This window comes from Rhododendron vialii, chromosome 11a (assembly GCF_030253575.1).
Source record: "Rhododendron vialii isolate Sample 1 chromosome 11a, ASM3025357v1".
NCBI lineage: Eukaryota > Viridiplantae > Streptophyta > Magnoliopsida > Ericales > Ericaceae > Rhododendron > Rhododendron vialii.
In genome coordinates this window covers 2,724,071-2,741,582 of record NC_080567.1, presented here as the reverse complement: position 1 = coordinate 2,741,582, position 17,512 = coordinate 2,724,071, and the positions used below count along the sequence as shown (strand labels likewise).

The 17,512-nt window shown below is 41.1% G+C and overlaps 1 protein-coding gene and 1 long non-coding RNA gene across 2 annotated transcripts; both read left to right on the top strand.

Moving 5' to 3' along the window:
* The first annotated feature begins 578 nt into the window (after positions 1 to 578).
* LOC131306756 (uncharacterized) lies at positions 579 to 1,595 on the top strand. The gene has a single exon (XM_058333178.1). It carries the CDS (start codon positions 579 to 581, stop codon positions 1,593 to 1,595), a length of 1,017 nt encoding a protein of 338 aa, XP_058189161.1.
* A 3,816-nt stretch (positions 1,596 to 5,411) lies between these two features.
* LOC131308133 (uncharacterized) lies at positions 5,412 to 7,275 on the top strand. The gene is made up of 3 exons (XR_009194326.1): positions 5,412 to 5,607; positions 6,288 to 6,352; positions 6,931 to 7,275. It is a non-coding gene; the product is annotated as an uncharacterized LOC131308133 (long non-coding RNA).
* The last annotated feature ends 10,237 nt before the right edge of the window (positions 7,276 to 17,512 follow it).

Genomic DNA, 17,512 nt, shown 5'->3' with positions numbered 1-17,512 from the left:
ATTTTTTTTTTTTTTTTTTTTTTGCGACTGCATGTATCCCGATGCAAAAGATAGTATTTGCGACGGCATAAGCCGACGAAAAAAGTGTTATTTGCGACGGCCAGGCCACCCGATGCGAATGATTATATTTTTTCAATTTTCTTGAGTCGGGAAGAATGCTGACGCAAAAAAATTATTAGCGACAGTGCTTGCTGACGCATATACTATGCGACGGCACATGCCGACGCAAAAAACTTTTTGAGACCCCACCATTTTCGTCCTCTCAAATGCCGACGCATTGCCGACGCAAAAAACAGGTCCCGTCGCAAAAAGTGTTCCTGCCGACGCAAATAGGTCGACGCAAATAGCATATTCTCTTGTAGTGGAAGGATACAGATTTTGAGTGGAACCAAGACTGCCAACAAGCATTCGAATCAATCAAAGAGTACCTTCAGAATCCGCCTGTGTTATCACCACCCATCCCTGGAAAACCATTGATTCTGTATCTCTCAGTAACAGACACATCCATGGGATGTATGCTAGCGCAAGAAAAGGATGCCAAAGTGTAGTGCGCCATATACTACCTTAGCAAAAAGACGATGGACTATGAAACAAGGTACACTCCCTTGGAGAAAACCTGCTGGGGGCTAGTATGGGCCACAAAGAAACTAAGGCATTACCTGTTAGCACATCTGGTAGTCCCGGTTTCTCATTTAGACCCAGTCAAATATCTTTTCGAGAAGACAACACTTATTGGTAAGCTGGCTAGATGGTTGTTGCTAGCAGAGTTTGACCTCAAATACATGACAAGGAAATTAGTGAAAGGAAGGGCTATAGCAGAATTCTTGACAGATCATCTTGTGACAGAGGCCGAAGCAGAAGACTTCATGTTTCTCGACGAAGACATCTTATGTCTCCTAAACGACACCTGGCAGCTTTACTTTGATGGAGCATTGAACCAATGTGGATATGGCATAGGGTTATTGCAAGTTTCCCCAAACAACTCTCATATCCCTCTGTCATATAAACTGAGGTTTGAAGTCACCAACAACCAAGCTGAGTACGAAGCCTGCATAGCTGGAATGGGGGCAGCCCTAGAACTAGGGGCAAAAAGGTTAGAAGTCATTGGAGATTCAAACCTAGTGGTACCCCAAGCAAAAGGAGACTGGAAGGTCAAAGAAGACATGCTGAAACTATACCACTCTGTGCTAGAAGCTCTAATTCCACAATTCGACTCTATTATCTTCACACACACTCCACGAGTGAGTAATAGGTTTGTAGATGCACTGGTGACATTGGCCTCCATGGTCAAGATACCCTTGGGATTCACAATGCGGCCTCTCATGATCGAGCAGAAGGTCAAACCAGCATGCGAATGCACCTTCACTGAAGAAGGTGAGGACAATGGAAAACCATGGTATGAAGATGTGAGGAAATTCTTGGAAGAGGGAGAGTATCCCTCCAAATGCACCTTGAAGGACAAGATGGCCCTATGGAAATTTGTCGTCCGATTTGTAGCCTATGGAGGAGCACTGTATCGAAGAGTTCATCTGGGCCCCAATCAACTTTTGTATCATAACAGAAGAAAGTCACAAGATAATGGAGGAAATACATGAAGGAATCTGTGGGCCGCACATGAGTGGGGCAATAATGGCGAAGAAGATCTTACGCCAGGGATACTACTGGACTACAATGGAGGCTAATTGCGCTGATTATGTCTGCCAATGTTACAAATGCCAAACTCACGCTGATCGCATGCACATTCCCCCTACAGAAATATATAGCATGACATCCCCTTGGCCATTTTCCACCTGGGGGATGGATGTCATTGGAAGTATAAAACCAAAGGGAAAGTACAAGCATCAGTTTATCCTCGTGGCCGTCGACTACTTCACCAAATGGGTAGAACTAGCTTCTTATGCTACCCTTAAAGCTACTCATGTAGCCAAGTTCATCCGCACCAACATCATCTATCGGTGTGGTGTACCTCATGAGATCATCTGTGACAACGGATCTCACTTCAAAGGGGCAACAAAGAAGCTTTTCATTGAGTTTGGCATACAGAATCATCGAACATCTACTTATCAGCCTCAAACCAATGGGGCAGTTGAGGCTGCAAACAAAAACATAAAAAGGATTCTACCAAAGACTACCAACACCTACACGGATTGGCCAGATCGAAATACTACCTCTAGCGCTATGGGGTTATCGAACAACTGAAAGGACTTCAGCTGGGGCTACTCCTTATTCCTTGGTTTATGGGATGGAAGGTGTCCTGCCTATCAAAACTGCCCTCACTAAGGGTTTTGGCTGAGATTGAAATGATCGAAGACGATTGGGTTCAAAACCGCTACGACGAGTTGGCATTATTGGATGAAAGAAGATTGAGAGCGTTATACCACGTACAAGGGTATCAATGCCGCATTGCGAGAGCATTCAACAAAAATGTGAAGCCAAGTGACATCAAGGTGGGAGATATGGTGCTCAAAGCAATCCATCGCCACATTTCAGACCCAAGAGGCAAGTTTAAACCAAATTGGGGAGGACCCTACTTCGTCAAACGTATATTGTTTGGAGGAGCAGCATACATTGCAGATTTGGATAGGTTGGAATTCACAACACCGGTCAACATTGACAAGCTGAGGAAGTATTACCCCTGAGAGACGCTCGTTGGGCCAAAAACCACAAAGGTGGGCGGATTCAAGCAAAAATTAGAGCAGCTTGCTAGGTCGAAAATCCGCAAGGGCGGCTTAGGCAAAAACCAAGGCATAAATAAAGAGCTCGCTAGACTGAAAACCCGCAAGGGCAGTTTTAGGCAAAATCAAGAGCATAAAAGGAGAGGAAAATACTCGAGTGAACCCTAGCTAAAAAAAAACAAACAAAACAAATCTCTTTTTGGAACTACGTTCATGGCTTAATTCCCTCCATGAGATATGTAGGCAATCTCTAGATTGAGATTTGGCCACTGCTATCACTACTACTTCTGAATTTCTGGTCTATCCTAAGCATACTCACTATCAAACCATGGCAAAGGCATTTTTAACCAGTGTTTTATTATTTCTAAAGAAAAAAGGCAAAACAAGCTTAAACAATTCTTGATCTATGAAAGATAGAATCAAACATGGAAAAGAACATCTTTTTAAACATAAGCAATGTGTCAATCTTTAGGTCTTCCTTCTCTTTGCACTTTTGTCTTCCAAAAGGTTTTTCTCCAACCAACGTTTGTACAAACTAGATAGCTTGTTAGCAAAGTTCTCAGCAACATCTTGCATCACTTGATTCGGCCATAGACGAAGCACAGTGCGACGAAAGTTAGCATAATGGACTTTGGAAGTAGCATACTCATGGTAACCCAAGACTTTGGCTTGTTCAGGCCCAAACTATCTTTGAAAACGAACAGGAAAGTAGAAGGTGACCTGAGTAATACCAATCACTGCAATATTGAAATGGTTCATTGTGCTTACAGTCATGCTTTCAACACCATACTAGGGACATACCCATTAGATCCGGTCACCCTTGCAAGTCTTCATCCATGCCATCCAAGCAGCCTCAATTGTAAACTGTCTAGTCATATGATGCTCCATGCAGTGGTCTGAACTATAGGGAAGCCGCTCTGGCGCATCCCATACCCTTAGTTTCTGAAAAAGCCACACCTATAGAAAACAACGGGAATGTAATACCCATCTCGGATATTTAGTATTTTTAAACTCATATTTTAATTAAATATGTGTTTATGGGGTTTATTCATAATTGATGGGTATTTAACTAAATGCTATTGGTCAGAGCATAAGTTAGGATGTGATTCCGCTTGCATGTGATAATTTTTCTTGTGCCTTATATTGCAAAATATCCTGGGGATATTTATCTTTCCCCATTCTAATCTTGTTTCTACGTAGAGAAAGAGAGAGAGAGACGCCAGGAGAGGAGGAAGAGGAAGGGGAAAAGAGGAGGAAACTCTGGGCTGCTCTTCATGGAATTATTCGAGGTATCTAGATAGATTCTAAATTCTTGTAATAATTAATAGATGTTTATATGTGTGTCTATTGTATCGTGTTAAATTTTCAAAATTTTCTGGGAAGTGTAGAAAAAGATAAAAATCATAAACTAAGCTGTGGTCAGATTGCTGGTTTTGTGCAAATAGCTAACAGATCTGTGTTATGCATCAAATTTTTTTATAGTTAAACAATCCTCCTGATTATGGGTCCTTATGAGTCTTAAAGATTGATAAGTTGATGATGTTTTGACATTGTAATTACTGAAAAGTATGAAGTGATTTTGAGTTTGGAGGTGATTTTGACTAGGTTCCTTTATTGTGAAAAATCTAGGAAAAATTAGGGATAAACTTGGATGTGTGATAATGGTGTGTACCAAATTTGGGGATTATTAGATGCATATTCTAGGTTTGGCAGATTTTACAAGTTGGTGTGTCCCTGCTGAGTTTTGTATTTGCTGCACTGACATATTTTGGGAAAATGGTCATATCTCTTAGCTCGAGTATCGGGTTTGCGCACGGGTTTTTGATTCTGAAGCTAGACTCATATACCTTTTCAAAATATGTAGGGGTTGTGGCTTAGTTTGTACTAGGTTAAATCAGGTTTTGATTTGAAGTTGATGGACGTGCAGAATCTGTGATTTTGGACAGGTTATTGTGTAATTTCAGACGAGCATAACTTTATCGTCCGGACTCTATGTTGGGCAAATTTTATATCAAAATTCATGTACCAGAGGTGTACTTTCTAATGGTGGTGGTCTCATGACCTGGTTCTAAACCAATAAGAAATTATGGTCGAAATACAACAGGATGGTCATGGTTTTCAAACCGATTTTAAGAGTTATGTCATATTTATACTCTTACATTTGATTGGGGGCACTTCTAAGCCTCAAGATGGACATATTTGTATTCGTTGGATATTGTCTAATACCTTATTAGTTTTATAATTTGGTATCAAATGATTGTTAAATGGTTTAGGGGTGTTGGTGGCCTTGTTAACCTTTTTTGACACTTGTTAGCATGGTAAATATATTATGGGGTGTTTCATATATTTACTTAAACATTTCAAGGGATTCATATGCTAATGTGGTAGCGTGTGTGCAACACCCAAGATGTTTAATTATGCTAATCATGCTTATTTAAGTATAAGTTAATCATAAATGTTAAATTATGTGATTTTAAGTGCTTACGTGTCCTTTATGTGCTATGAGACACAAACGAATTATGTTTGAATTATATGCCATGTATATGATTTATATGTTATGAGTCAAGTTTCCAAAGACAAAAAAATAGAGATTCATAAAACAAGGTTATGGGTCAATGTGAAAATATTATTGGGTCCTTATTTGAAGATAATGTTATGTGAGGGTTCATGTGATAATTAGACTACCATTTTTCTGGACAAATCTAGACGTAGGAGGAAGAAAAAAATAACAGCCCCCACACTCTCATTCCTTCCAACGTCCTATCTCTCTCACTCCTCTCAAGAAAAAAAATCAAGAAGTTTCCCCCCATCTTCTGCTTCTAGGTTTTGATTCTAGGGTTCAATCAAGTTCTTGGAGCAAGATTCAATCTCAAATCCATCTCTCACCCAAGTGTTTGAAGCTCTCTCAATCCATGGTTTAAACCTAAAAGATGTAAGTTTTCTTGTAATGAGTTTGAAGAGAAATCTGTCCAGGAATTTACTGGAATTTGTACCCTAAGCCACGAATTTTTAGACCTAGTAAATCATCTTCAAAAATTACGAAATTTTTATGGGATGTTCCTCTATGAGTCTAAAATGTTGTGTAAAAATTTTGGATTAATATGCCTCAAAACAAAGTCTAAAACAATCTCGCACTAGACTGCACTCTGTTTTTCTGCTACTGCTGAATTTCTGTTTTAGCCTTCGATTTTTGGTGTGTTTGACCTAGTTTCTCATCACGTTATTTTCTGAAATTTTTATGTGGGCTACCCATATGTGTCTAGTGTATTGTGTCCAAAAATTAGAGTAAAAATCAAAGAGAATAATTTTAAACAATTCGTTTACTAAGCTGCGTTCTGTTTCGAACAGTGATGAATTCTGCAGTCTTAGTCTTTGTTCTTTTAATTCAAGGGCATAGTTCTTGACCTTGTTAATTCTTGACTAATTTTGATAGCATATGAATATAAGTGATCTTTATGTGGTAAAAGTATTAGGACCTAGTTCTGTATGGTTTGTTCTCAAGAATTCTCTAAGTGAAAGTGCGTTGAGTTGTCATTTTAGGTATCATGCATATGCATTTTTGTTTTCAGGAATTCTTTGTGTAAATAATATATGTGCATATACAATACTTAGGATTTGGTGATCAAGCGAAGGATACAAGGGATACAAGTTGATGTTTAGTTGAAGTGCAAAGAAAGGTGAGTAACCTCATACTTTGAATTGGGAAATTTTATAAACTTTTCTTTTCTATGAAGTGTGACTTGATTTTCTAAGTTATGAAGTGATATGTCTAAGTGTTTTGAGTGCTATGTTATAATGAAAATGTTCATTAATGTATTTCCTAAGATGTTCGAAGTATGTATGTTACAAGTTTTGTTTTATGAAGTATGTATGTCTTGCCCTTGCTTTACCGTATGTGCCCGCTGGTGGGTTCGATAATAGCCAGCATTATGTGCCCTTTTGGAGAGTTCTATAATATCCAATATGTGCCTTCCTGGAGGGTTCTATAATATCCAGGTATGTGCCCTTGCCGATGGGTACCAATAATCGGCCGGGATCCCGATATGTGTCAAGTATGTATGTGTGTGATAAGTTTAGCGGTATTAGCTATGTAAATGTGTTCGAGTACCTTATGCTTTCATGTAAGATATCTTTTGTATTTCTTTTAAATGTTCGTAACTAGTGTGCTATATATGTATTGAATATTCAAAACCCAAATTTGAGTATGAGCTTTACTCACTGAGCTTTCAACTGACGGTTTAATTACCAATTTCAGGTGATGAAGTACAATAGCTTATAGGTGCAATGTTTTGTGCAAATTTGGGCTTCATGGAATCGTTTTGCATATAGAATGGAAGTAGAAAGACGACTTATATTTTTGGACATGTTTTGTACTTGCTTCTCTTTTGATCAAGGATGTATATAATTTTTGCAAAGTGATGTACGTAAGCTATGTAATTTAGGGAAGGCTTTGGAAGTTCATGCTAATGTAATTATGATATCATGAAAGTTATCAATGTATGGATACTCTAGACCAAATGGGTTGTGCTCAGTTTTGCTTAAACTTGTTTATGGTTACTTTTATCAATAGACCCCATAAATTTAAGTGAAGTTTTCTTAATCGCTTCCGCAAATGTTTAGTTATTTTTATTTAGAGCACTTTTTCTGAGCCCATTTGGTTATGTAAAAAGGCCTTGTTGGCTGGTCACGGGCCGTGATTCCCATATAAGGGGTTTAAGGATAGCGGGTCGTGACAGTGTGACTAGGTAACAAGCTGGTCAAATAGGAGGTGCCAAAACCGTAAGTTTGGCGTATCTCAGTCGATGCAAAGGTGAGTGTGTCTGAGATGGTTCTTCCCAATAAAATGTTACTGTGGTGGTGAGTGTATATCTTGCTGATCATATTAAGCTTTCGATATGGTTATCTTTAATGAGATATTGCTGTAATGGTGACTGTATATCGTGCTATTGTTGTTTAGCTTATGATATGTTGGGAATGTTCGCGTGTGAGGCACACCTTATCGAAAGCCATATCGCTTATTTAACGATGGTTGGGAGCATGGTGTGTGGGACACGAGATTCGGTTGTGATATGTGAGTGTTTGATTCATAGATGTTGTTTTATATTGAATTGAACTGTTGGCTTAGTGCCCGGTGATTGGCTTTATGCCAAAAGGCTTTTATGCCTTAAGTTGTTGGCTGTGTGCCTGGTGATTGGCTATATGCCAAAAGGTTTTTATGCCTTAAGTTGTTGGTTGTGTGCCCGGTGATTGGCTTAATGCCAAAAGGCTTATGCCTTAAATTATTGGCTATGTGCCCGGTGTTGCTTTTAATTTTTCGATAAACTGTTGACAAGTTGAGATTGTCTTTTAGCCGTTGGATATTACTGTTGTGTTATATTTGGAGGATGTGGTGGTTATATCTATTATATACATTTGAGTATTTTAGTTATGTTGGGAATTTATATTCTTCTTGTTATTCATTCCGTTGTTCCTATATTTTGTTAAGCATTTCTATATCTCACACACTTTGGCTTTTCTTTTTGGTCTATGAGGTAGCAGGTTGCGTAGAGTGGGTTCACTACCGGTCATCGTGTTGAGAAGTGTTTGGGCTAGCGTTGGATGATGTGGATGAGCGAGTTGGTTGTGGGTAGTGAACTAAGAAGTTGATTTATATAAGTTATAAATAAATCGTCTGTGGATGTGTTGAAGTGTAGAATTTTTAAAGTATTGTAAAACTATATTGTTGTTAGTTGTGCGAGGTCGTGGTTGGTTGGTCGATACGTCAACTCATTTTTATGTTAAGGTGATAAGTCTTCCGCTGGGTGTTTATTCTGACAGGTTGTAGGTGTAGTTTGGTTTTATGTGTGGAATGCCACGTGGTCGCGCCGACTCGGGCCCACTTTGGGTGCCGTTTGCGGGGCGGGGCGTGACAGGAAAATTGCAAAGTGAGAGAACATGTGAGTCGAAACAAAAGAGCGACGAGTGGAAAGATAATCTGGTAATAAACAAATAAAAGAGTGAACCTGTAGTAACAAAGGATTGCCTGAGAATGAGGCTGTTGGATTACCCTTCACTGCATCGAGACCCATCAAAGTCTCTGCTAACACTAAACCAGCAAAGCCCACACATTTACCAATTTGTTGGGCAAAATCAAGCAACATAGAACCAGCAGGGCTAGAGGAGGAGCCTAGCAAGTAGTAGTGGAGAAGACAGATGCATAGTGCATGAAAACATGATTTCTGTCGAGAAACTTGACAATGAGCTTCGGCTGTACCAAAATGCTGAACAAGCTATAAGGTTTTCAACCTTCCATTTATCATGAAAAATCTAACTTCGTGTTTCTAAACTTGGAGCAAAGCCTTCAGAAGGTCGCCGTGATTAAACCAAGGGTTAGGGGCAATGAGACTTTCTCTATCCGAATGCTGCATAATAGCTGCAAACTCCTCAATGGTGGGGCACAATTCTTCACTTTCGAATCGAAAGACATGAAGAACAGGATCCCACAAGCTAGTGGCTGAATGAAGGAAAGTAAAGTTCATAGGAATTTGGCGAAGAGAGAAGAGGAAGTCCATACCAAAGTACTTAAAGTGTAGACGGTCGAGGCCATTTAAGGAATTCAACTACTGATCAAGAATTGGTTGTGCCATGTGCTAAAAAGTGTTGCTGACGAACTATCAAAATTCATAGAACGTATACTTATAGGCTAGGTCGAGTCCTAGTCCGAATCAAAAATCAAATTCAAAATCCACATCAATTAGGTTGTTTTACCGGCTGGCACCTCGAAATGGCGGCCACAGGATCTATTCCTTGGCTCGTAAAAAATTAGGGCTGACTTGAGGAAGATGAATTGATCCCTCGGCCGCTTAATCGATGGCTCGGCCGCCTGAACGGCTATTTTACGGAGGAGTTCCACGGTTCTGCCTAGTTCACTTAATTTTCACCAAATTACCAATTTTATGCTACACAAGCGGTGCAAACAACAGCATACACAATCATATATCAAAGCAAAAGATTTTGTCTCATACAATCAAAAGTTTTGGACATCACAAGGTGAATCATCCCACATTTCCTAAATAAACTATACATCAGTTTCCTATCGGACTAACCCATGCAGGAAGAAAAATAGAAAAACAGGAAAGGAGGAAAAGAGGATGCCGAATCCTCTGGTGGTCTGAACACCAGAGACCAACTTCAAAAAAGGAGAAGACACCCCTAGGGTGGCGTATACCAGAGGAGTACTATGGCGCAAAAGAGTCATCACATAGCTCAAAAGAATCACCACATGGCCCAGAAAAATCATCATACCGTGTACACGCACCACCCGAGGAGCTCCAGGTCACGGAAACAAGCCCCCCATGTGAGGGTCCCTAATCAAACTTCAAGACAGGACTGGAGTCAATGCGGTCTCCCTCCGCACGCACCAGCCATGCTTGCACACTTCCCATCACCTAGGCCCGATGGAAACAGATAGGAGAGGAGGATGAGAGGAGTCTTCAGTAGCAGGGGAATTTAAAACGGAGGGAATGAGAATATGAAATGAAACACCTATATGGGTCTTTAAATAGACCTTTGGAATTAAGACATCTCGCGGCCGGTTCATCAATTATTTGGCCGATACATCCACTACTCGGCCACGATATCGATTTCCTGATCCCTTAATCTATCTCCTACAGCCAAGTTAGATCTTGCCCAGTGCACCAACCCAAGCAATTATAAAATTCTAGGTCCGTGACCAACAGAAACAATGATGGGACACTCCTAAACAAGTACAATATGTTTGGTACTAGCCTTGGGGGCATCCCCGAACATGAGAAATATCATAACAGCAGACTACTAGTTGCTTACCCCTAGAAAATTAGCAACTTTGAGCTCCTGCTCGTGAAATCCAAGGATCCCTGACATGTGAAACTCAAGCTCCGAGCCCATTATTTCAGCAATTCCATGTGCACTATTTCAATAGCCCTGTGCTCAAACCACTCCGCAAACTCCATGGTCACTCAGTAGCGGCTCTATGCCTGTAATCATTCAGCAGGTCCATATTCACTCTTCTAATAGCCGCGTGCTCACCATCACTCAACAACTCATTATCTAAGCATCCCTACCATCAGCAGCTCTATGCTCGTATTCAGTGGGTTCTACATTTCGAGCTCCGTAGCCTCGTGATCATTATCATTTAGTAGCTCTATATTCATGATCAGCGGCTCTATGCTCACTACCATTAAAATACTCAGCAGCTCTACGCCTATAAGCTCACCACCATCAAGCTACTCCACCATCTCAGTCACTCAATGGCTCTACGCTTGTAGACATCTCAGCAGCTTTACACTTGCTATCTTAGCAGCTCCGCGCTCATGCTTCAAGTTACTCAGCAGCTCCGTGCTTGTCATCCCCACAGCTCTATCAGCGGCTCTACGCCCATAGACTCATTATTAGCAATTTCAAAATCACTCAGCGGCTCTATGCCCATAAATTCACAAGCTCTACGCCCACTATCTCAACAGGCTCTATGCCATGACACCAAGATATCATCTGTACTCATGCTCTACGCTTGAATGCTCAAAGTCCAACACTTTGAATGCTCGAAGCACTTCGAATGCCCAACCACTGTGTATTGGATGCTCAAGTTCTACACTTGAATGCTCAAGCCTGCGTTTGAGTGCCCAACCACTGCGTACTGGATGCTCAAAGCCATGACACCAAGATATCATCTGTACTCAAGCTCTACGCTTGAATGCTCAAAGTCCAACACTTTGAATGCTCGAAGCACTTCGAATGCCCAACCACTGTGTATTGGATGCTCAAGTTCTACACTTGAATGCTCAAGCCTACGTTTGAATGCCCAACCACTGCGTACTGGATGCTCAAAGCCTGTACTTTGAATGCTCAGATTCTACCCTCCAAATGCTTGATCTCTACGCTCTGAATGCTCAAGTCCAGAACTTGAAAGAAGCTCCATGCTTAGAGCAAACACACACGCGTGGGGCCCGTGCACATATTGCATCACTATTATCACATCGAGTCTGCATCAATTACATTACCATGTCCATGATCGCATCTAACCATCATCATCATACACATATACATGTTTTGCATCTCTCTTACTCATAAAAACAGGTCAATCCTACAATCAACCGGCTCCATGCCTCGATTTATTGATCGGTCCAGTGCTTCGGTCCTCTGGCTTTACGCCAAAATTTGTGATGGAAAAGCTCCGTGCACAAACCTTCAGACTGCAATCGGCTCTACGCCTCGGTTCCATCATTTCACGCTCTAAGCTTCGACTCCTTAGGCTCTCGCCTCATGATTGCAACCGGTTCCGCGCCTCGATTCTCTCATCTCAAAGCTCCACGCTACAGTTACTGGCCTCGTGCCCCCAAATCTCAAAATCGGCGTCTGATCATCTCCAGAAGATGGTTTGGATTCCACCCCAATTACATCTATTCCACCAAGCTCATTCGCAAGGATAGGCTACTCTACCAAGTTCCCCTCAGTCAAAGTAAGGATGATCATGAAAAACAACTGACTCACCTGCCGTGTATTGATCTACCCCAAAATACCAAGGATGCTCTCCGCAAAAATTTCTCCAGCAGCCCCGCACTCCATCAACTATTCTTTGCCAAAATCTTGGCACAGCCCAGGTACGTTGCACTTTGGCTTTTTAAGCCCGAAGGTACATTTTCTATTCTTAACACTAAGAACTTTTATTTTCCTTTATTGCCCTTGAACTACGATTGGTCTGAATTTCCCTTGTGGAATACGTAGGCAGCCTCCAGACCCGACCATAACTATACCTTTTTCAAAAAACCCTTGGAATAGTTGTTCGACCAAATTGAAGTTGTTTTACAGCTTTGACTCTTACTTAAACATGTCTCGCGATCCGTCTAAGTTCAGTCAAAGAGGGGCATCTGTAGACACCCCAATTTGGCCTAACGATTATTTCAAGTTCCACATTGGGGACCATCCTGATGAGGAATGGATACAGTGATTGCTGATTAACTTCACGTAAACCCATGGACTTTTGGTGAGTACTTTTAGCTACTTAGAGGACCCAATTAAGAGCCAAATAGCCTTTCAGACAAAAATACAATATCCTAGGAGAATCCATCTATCGGCTGTAACATTGATCTCACGGCCTCAACTTCATTCTTTCACCCGTGAAACATGTTTGAAAATCTCCCTGAGAGATTGATTCCTCGGTAGCCAAATCGATTCTTCGGTTGCCACATCTATCACTCGGTTGCCACATCTATTGCTCGGCCGCCAGATTGACTATTTTCCAAATTCTGGATTGTTTTGTCAAACGTATGATCCATTCTCAAACCCTAGCAGCCAAATTTTGATGCTTTTCGGCTACGAAAGTAGATTCATCTAGAGATCTTGTTGCCCTATCATTCCTTATTGATTCATGCCATTTGATTGGCCAGAGTGAGTCACCAATTGCCTATATAAAGAGGCACTTAGGATTCCAAAAATACAATAATACACATCATTAATTACCCCCTCTAGCCACAAAACTCTGCACACATACTCTCTTTACAAAAGCCCTAATCTTCCGAAGGCAGCCGCAATCCAACGATCAAACCCCCGAAGTACAAACCCAAACCCTAGGGTTTTCGAGAAGCAAATCCATCAATCACCCTCAATCCGAAGCAATCAGGCAACTGAGGGATCAAGGCGGTGAGGCCCAGGGGCCTATGTTTTGGTTCTTTTATGCTTTTATACATCAATCGTAGTATTTGGATCTTTGATCCTTCGGCTGGTACATCAATCCAGAAAGATTCCTCGACCGTGACATCCATTCACCGGCCGAGGGATCCATTCTCTGGGACAATTTGTTTTCTGTTTTGATGCATGTTTTCATTACTGTTTTGGCTCACCTTATCAACTGTTAAAGGTTAACAATCAATTATGTGTTAGGATTAAATAAAGCAAGTATACATCCTGTGTTGAATGATTATGGGCCAGTCTCACGACTGGGGAAAGAGGGGTGCCTAACACCTTACCCTTATTGTACTCTTGGCTCCCGTATAAACTAGGTGGCGACTCTATTTTGATGATAACCGTTATCGTGTGGTGATGTTCCTAACCATGGGAATATCCACAATCTTGGTTTATAAAGTGGAAAGAAAACAAACATGATCAATCTGTATGACGATGCCCCATTTGGGAGGTGTCTACAGCCACATAATTTTGCCAACACCTTAGCACAAGGGAGTTTGAGTCTAGCGCAAGGCATTCTTTTGACGTTCAGAAAACTTTAGAAGGTGTTCAAGCAGTCAAGTTCGTTTGGATTTGATTAGTTCTGAATTTATCAAAACAAAAATGACTAGCGCTGGATAATGATATTGATTCATTCAATAAACCGTTCTGAGATTACAAAATCTGCGCACATAGACCTACCTATGTTCTTGACTCCGACGCGTTTGGGCTACGAAAGCAGATTCATCTAGATATCTTGTTGCCCTATAATTCATTATTGATTCACGCCATTTGATTAGCCAGAGTGAGTCACCAATTGCCTATATAAAGAGGCACTTAGGATTCCGAAAATACAATAATACACATCATTAATTACCCCCTCTAGCCATGAAACTTTGCACACATACTTTCTTTACAAAAGCCCTAACCTTCCGAAGGCAGCCGCAATCCGACGATCAAACCCCAAAAGTACAAATCCAAACCCTAGGGTTTTTTGAGAAGCAAATCCGTCAATCACCCTCAATCTGAAGCAATCAAGCAACTGAGGGATCAAGGCGGTGAGACCCAGGGGCCTGTGCTTTGGTTCTTTTATGCTTTATACATTAATCGGAGTATTTTGATTTTCTGTTAATCATTTATTCTGGTGTAAGGAAGAACATCGGCTGGATCTTCGATCCTTCGGCCGATACATGCATCAATCCAGAAGGATTCCTCGGCTGTGACATCCATTCACCGGCCGAGGGATCCATTCTCTAGGACAATTTGTTTTCTATTTTGATGCATGTTTTCATTACTATTTTGGCTCACCTTATCAACTATTAAAGGTTAACAATCAAATACGTGTTAGTAATAAATAAAGCAAGTATACATCCTATGTTGAATGATTATGGGGCTAGTCTCATGACTGGGGAAAGAGGGGTGCCTAACACCTTACCCTTATTGTACTCTTGGCTCCCGTATCCAGAATCTTTATCTCCTTTCTAGTTTTTATAAACTAGGTGGCGACTCTATTTTGATGATAACCGTTATCGTGTGGCAATGTTCCTAACCATGGGAATATCCACAATCTTGGTTTATGAAGTGGAAAGCAAACAAACATGATCAATCTGTTTGACGATGCCCCGTTTGGGAGGTGTCTACAGCCACATAATTTTTCCAACACCTTAGCATGAGGGAGTTTGAGTCTAGCGCAAGGCATTCTTCTGACGTTTAGAAAACTTCAGAAGGTGTTCAACCAGTCAAGTTCGTTTGGATTTGATTAGTTGTGAATTTATCAGTACTCCAAAGAACTCGCACTAACTGTATGGTCTTAGCCCTCAAAACTTGCTCACGCGAGTCTAGGATACGTATCAGCTTCTCTCCGTAAGATGCATCGGCTTCTAACTCTAGTTTGGACCACTCTAGAACGTGTGACAGATCTGGCTCATATTTTTGTAGCATCGATACGTGAAACACGTTATGAACACCCGATAACCTCGGTGGCAAAGCCAATTGATATGCTACTTCCCTGATCTTCTTGATAATATCAAACGGCCTGATAAAACGAGGTGAAAGCTTGCCCTTCTACCCAAAATGAGATAACCCCCGACGCGGCGACACTTTAAGGAACACATGATCCCCCACTTCAAATGATAACGGTCAACGGCGACGATCGGCATAACTCTTTTGTCTACTTTGTGCAGTTAATAATCGTTCACGAATCACTTTGACTTGCTCGGTGGTTCTCTTATGTGCTTCAAGAAGGCGTTGCTTAGCCTCCGAACCTCGCCTTCAAATAAGGTTGAGAAAAACCCCAAGCGTAGGGCTAGATCGTCGATAGCATAATAACCGAAAGTCCGGGATCGTTCCCACAGAGAATCAAATATAGCTTAATTAGGATTGAAGGTTTTATGTGGTAGGATTGCGGCGTTTAAGACGGCCAGCTTGGTTTTGCTTTGAAAGGTGGAAAGACTAAAGCGAAAACTAGAAATGAGCTTATAAACTAAAAGAGGCAAGTCTAGGGATCGTCTAACCCTTGACTAAGGCCATTATCGGTTCTCAATTATAACTCAGGCAAGAATCACGACCGCGTGCTCACGCCCGGAGAATTTAGCTTTAACAACTACGTTTAACGGAGGATGTGATTAAACGGAGATGAACTAACTTGTTTTTAATATTTATCGAACACATAGGGGGCCACGAGTCCTCGGTAAGTTGCTTGCCAAGACTGCTTGACTAAACACCTTACCAAGGAGTTAACACCCCTTGTTTAGACCAAAAATGCAAGTTAAGCTCTATTCTGAAAATCATGCTTTTAAGCCCGGTGGTTTGAGAACCAAATAACGACCTAAGTCCTCAGGAAAGAGTATCCCGAGACTCAACCAAGTAACTACTCACTCATAGCTAAAACAAAGACCAACGCATAAAAACAAGACATGATATTTAACCGCAGAAAATGAAAATAAACTTGATATTGAGAAAGATCTAGTTCATGGCTACAACTTTAATAAATAGGAAATTAACAAACAATAAAGACTTACTTGAGTTTTATGAAAATTAGACTTGAAAAGCTTAAGAAAAGCTTAAGAAGACATTAATGGAGTACAAGCTAAGAAAGTAATTGTCTAGATGATGATGGAGGGAGAGAAAGTGATGGCTATTTATACAAAAATGACATTCTCTCTCCTCAAAAATATTAGAAAATATCCAAAAAGTGGAAACATGCCACAAATGGAAAGTTAAAATCTGTCAAAAAGCATGTCGGTGAGTTATCCGTATCGCTACTCCCTAACCGTATCGATACCGAGCAGCCTTGCTCTGATTTCCAAGTTTCCCCATAGAAGGACCGTATCAATACTCTAAGAACCGTATCGATATGGTTAACAGCGTATCGATACGCTGAAAGCTGAATTTCTCGATGCTCTCTGTTTTAATGAAGTATCGATACGCACATCACCGTATCGATACCGAGCAGTCTTCTGGGCAAATCACACCTCCCAAACCCTGTCTTGACACCCGATGGTCTTTGGCTTGCTCGGGCCTTCCGTTTGATCATTCCATAGCCCGACGGTTGTATTCTTCACGTCCTCGCCACTCGAATCCCCTCAAGGGTTGTACGAAGCATTAAAATAAGGCCCCTTATTCGCGTATCACTTGAAACGCTCAACGAGAAACCTTAAGCACAAAATTACTTAAAACAGCAAATAAACACAAAGCAAAAGACATGAAACGGGACTAGAAGCACCAAATATCTACAATAATGGGTGCTTATCAGGCGTTGGTGAATCACTCTCATGCTTTCGGAGGTTTCTTTGATCAAATCCGGCCCAACTAACGTTCGTTTGCCCAACTCGGTCCAACAAACGGGTGATCAACATAGTCTCCCATACAAAGCTTCATACGATGCCATCTCGATGCTAGATTGGTAGCTATTGTTGTACGCGAATTCGACTAATGGTAGATGATCTTCCCAACAACCCCGAAAATCCTTAACGCAACCCCAAAGCAAATCTTCTAGGATTTGGATCGTTCTCTTGGATTGCCCATCCGTTTGAGGGTGATATGCGGTGCTAAACAAGAGATTGGTGCCAAGAGTGGCTTGCAAACTTTGCCAAAAAAGCGCGGTAAACCTCGGATCTCGATTGGACACGATAGAAACAGGAATTCCATGAAGGCAAATA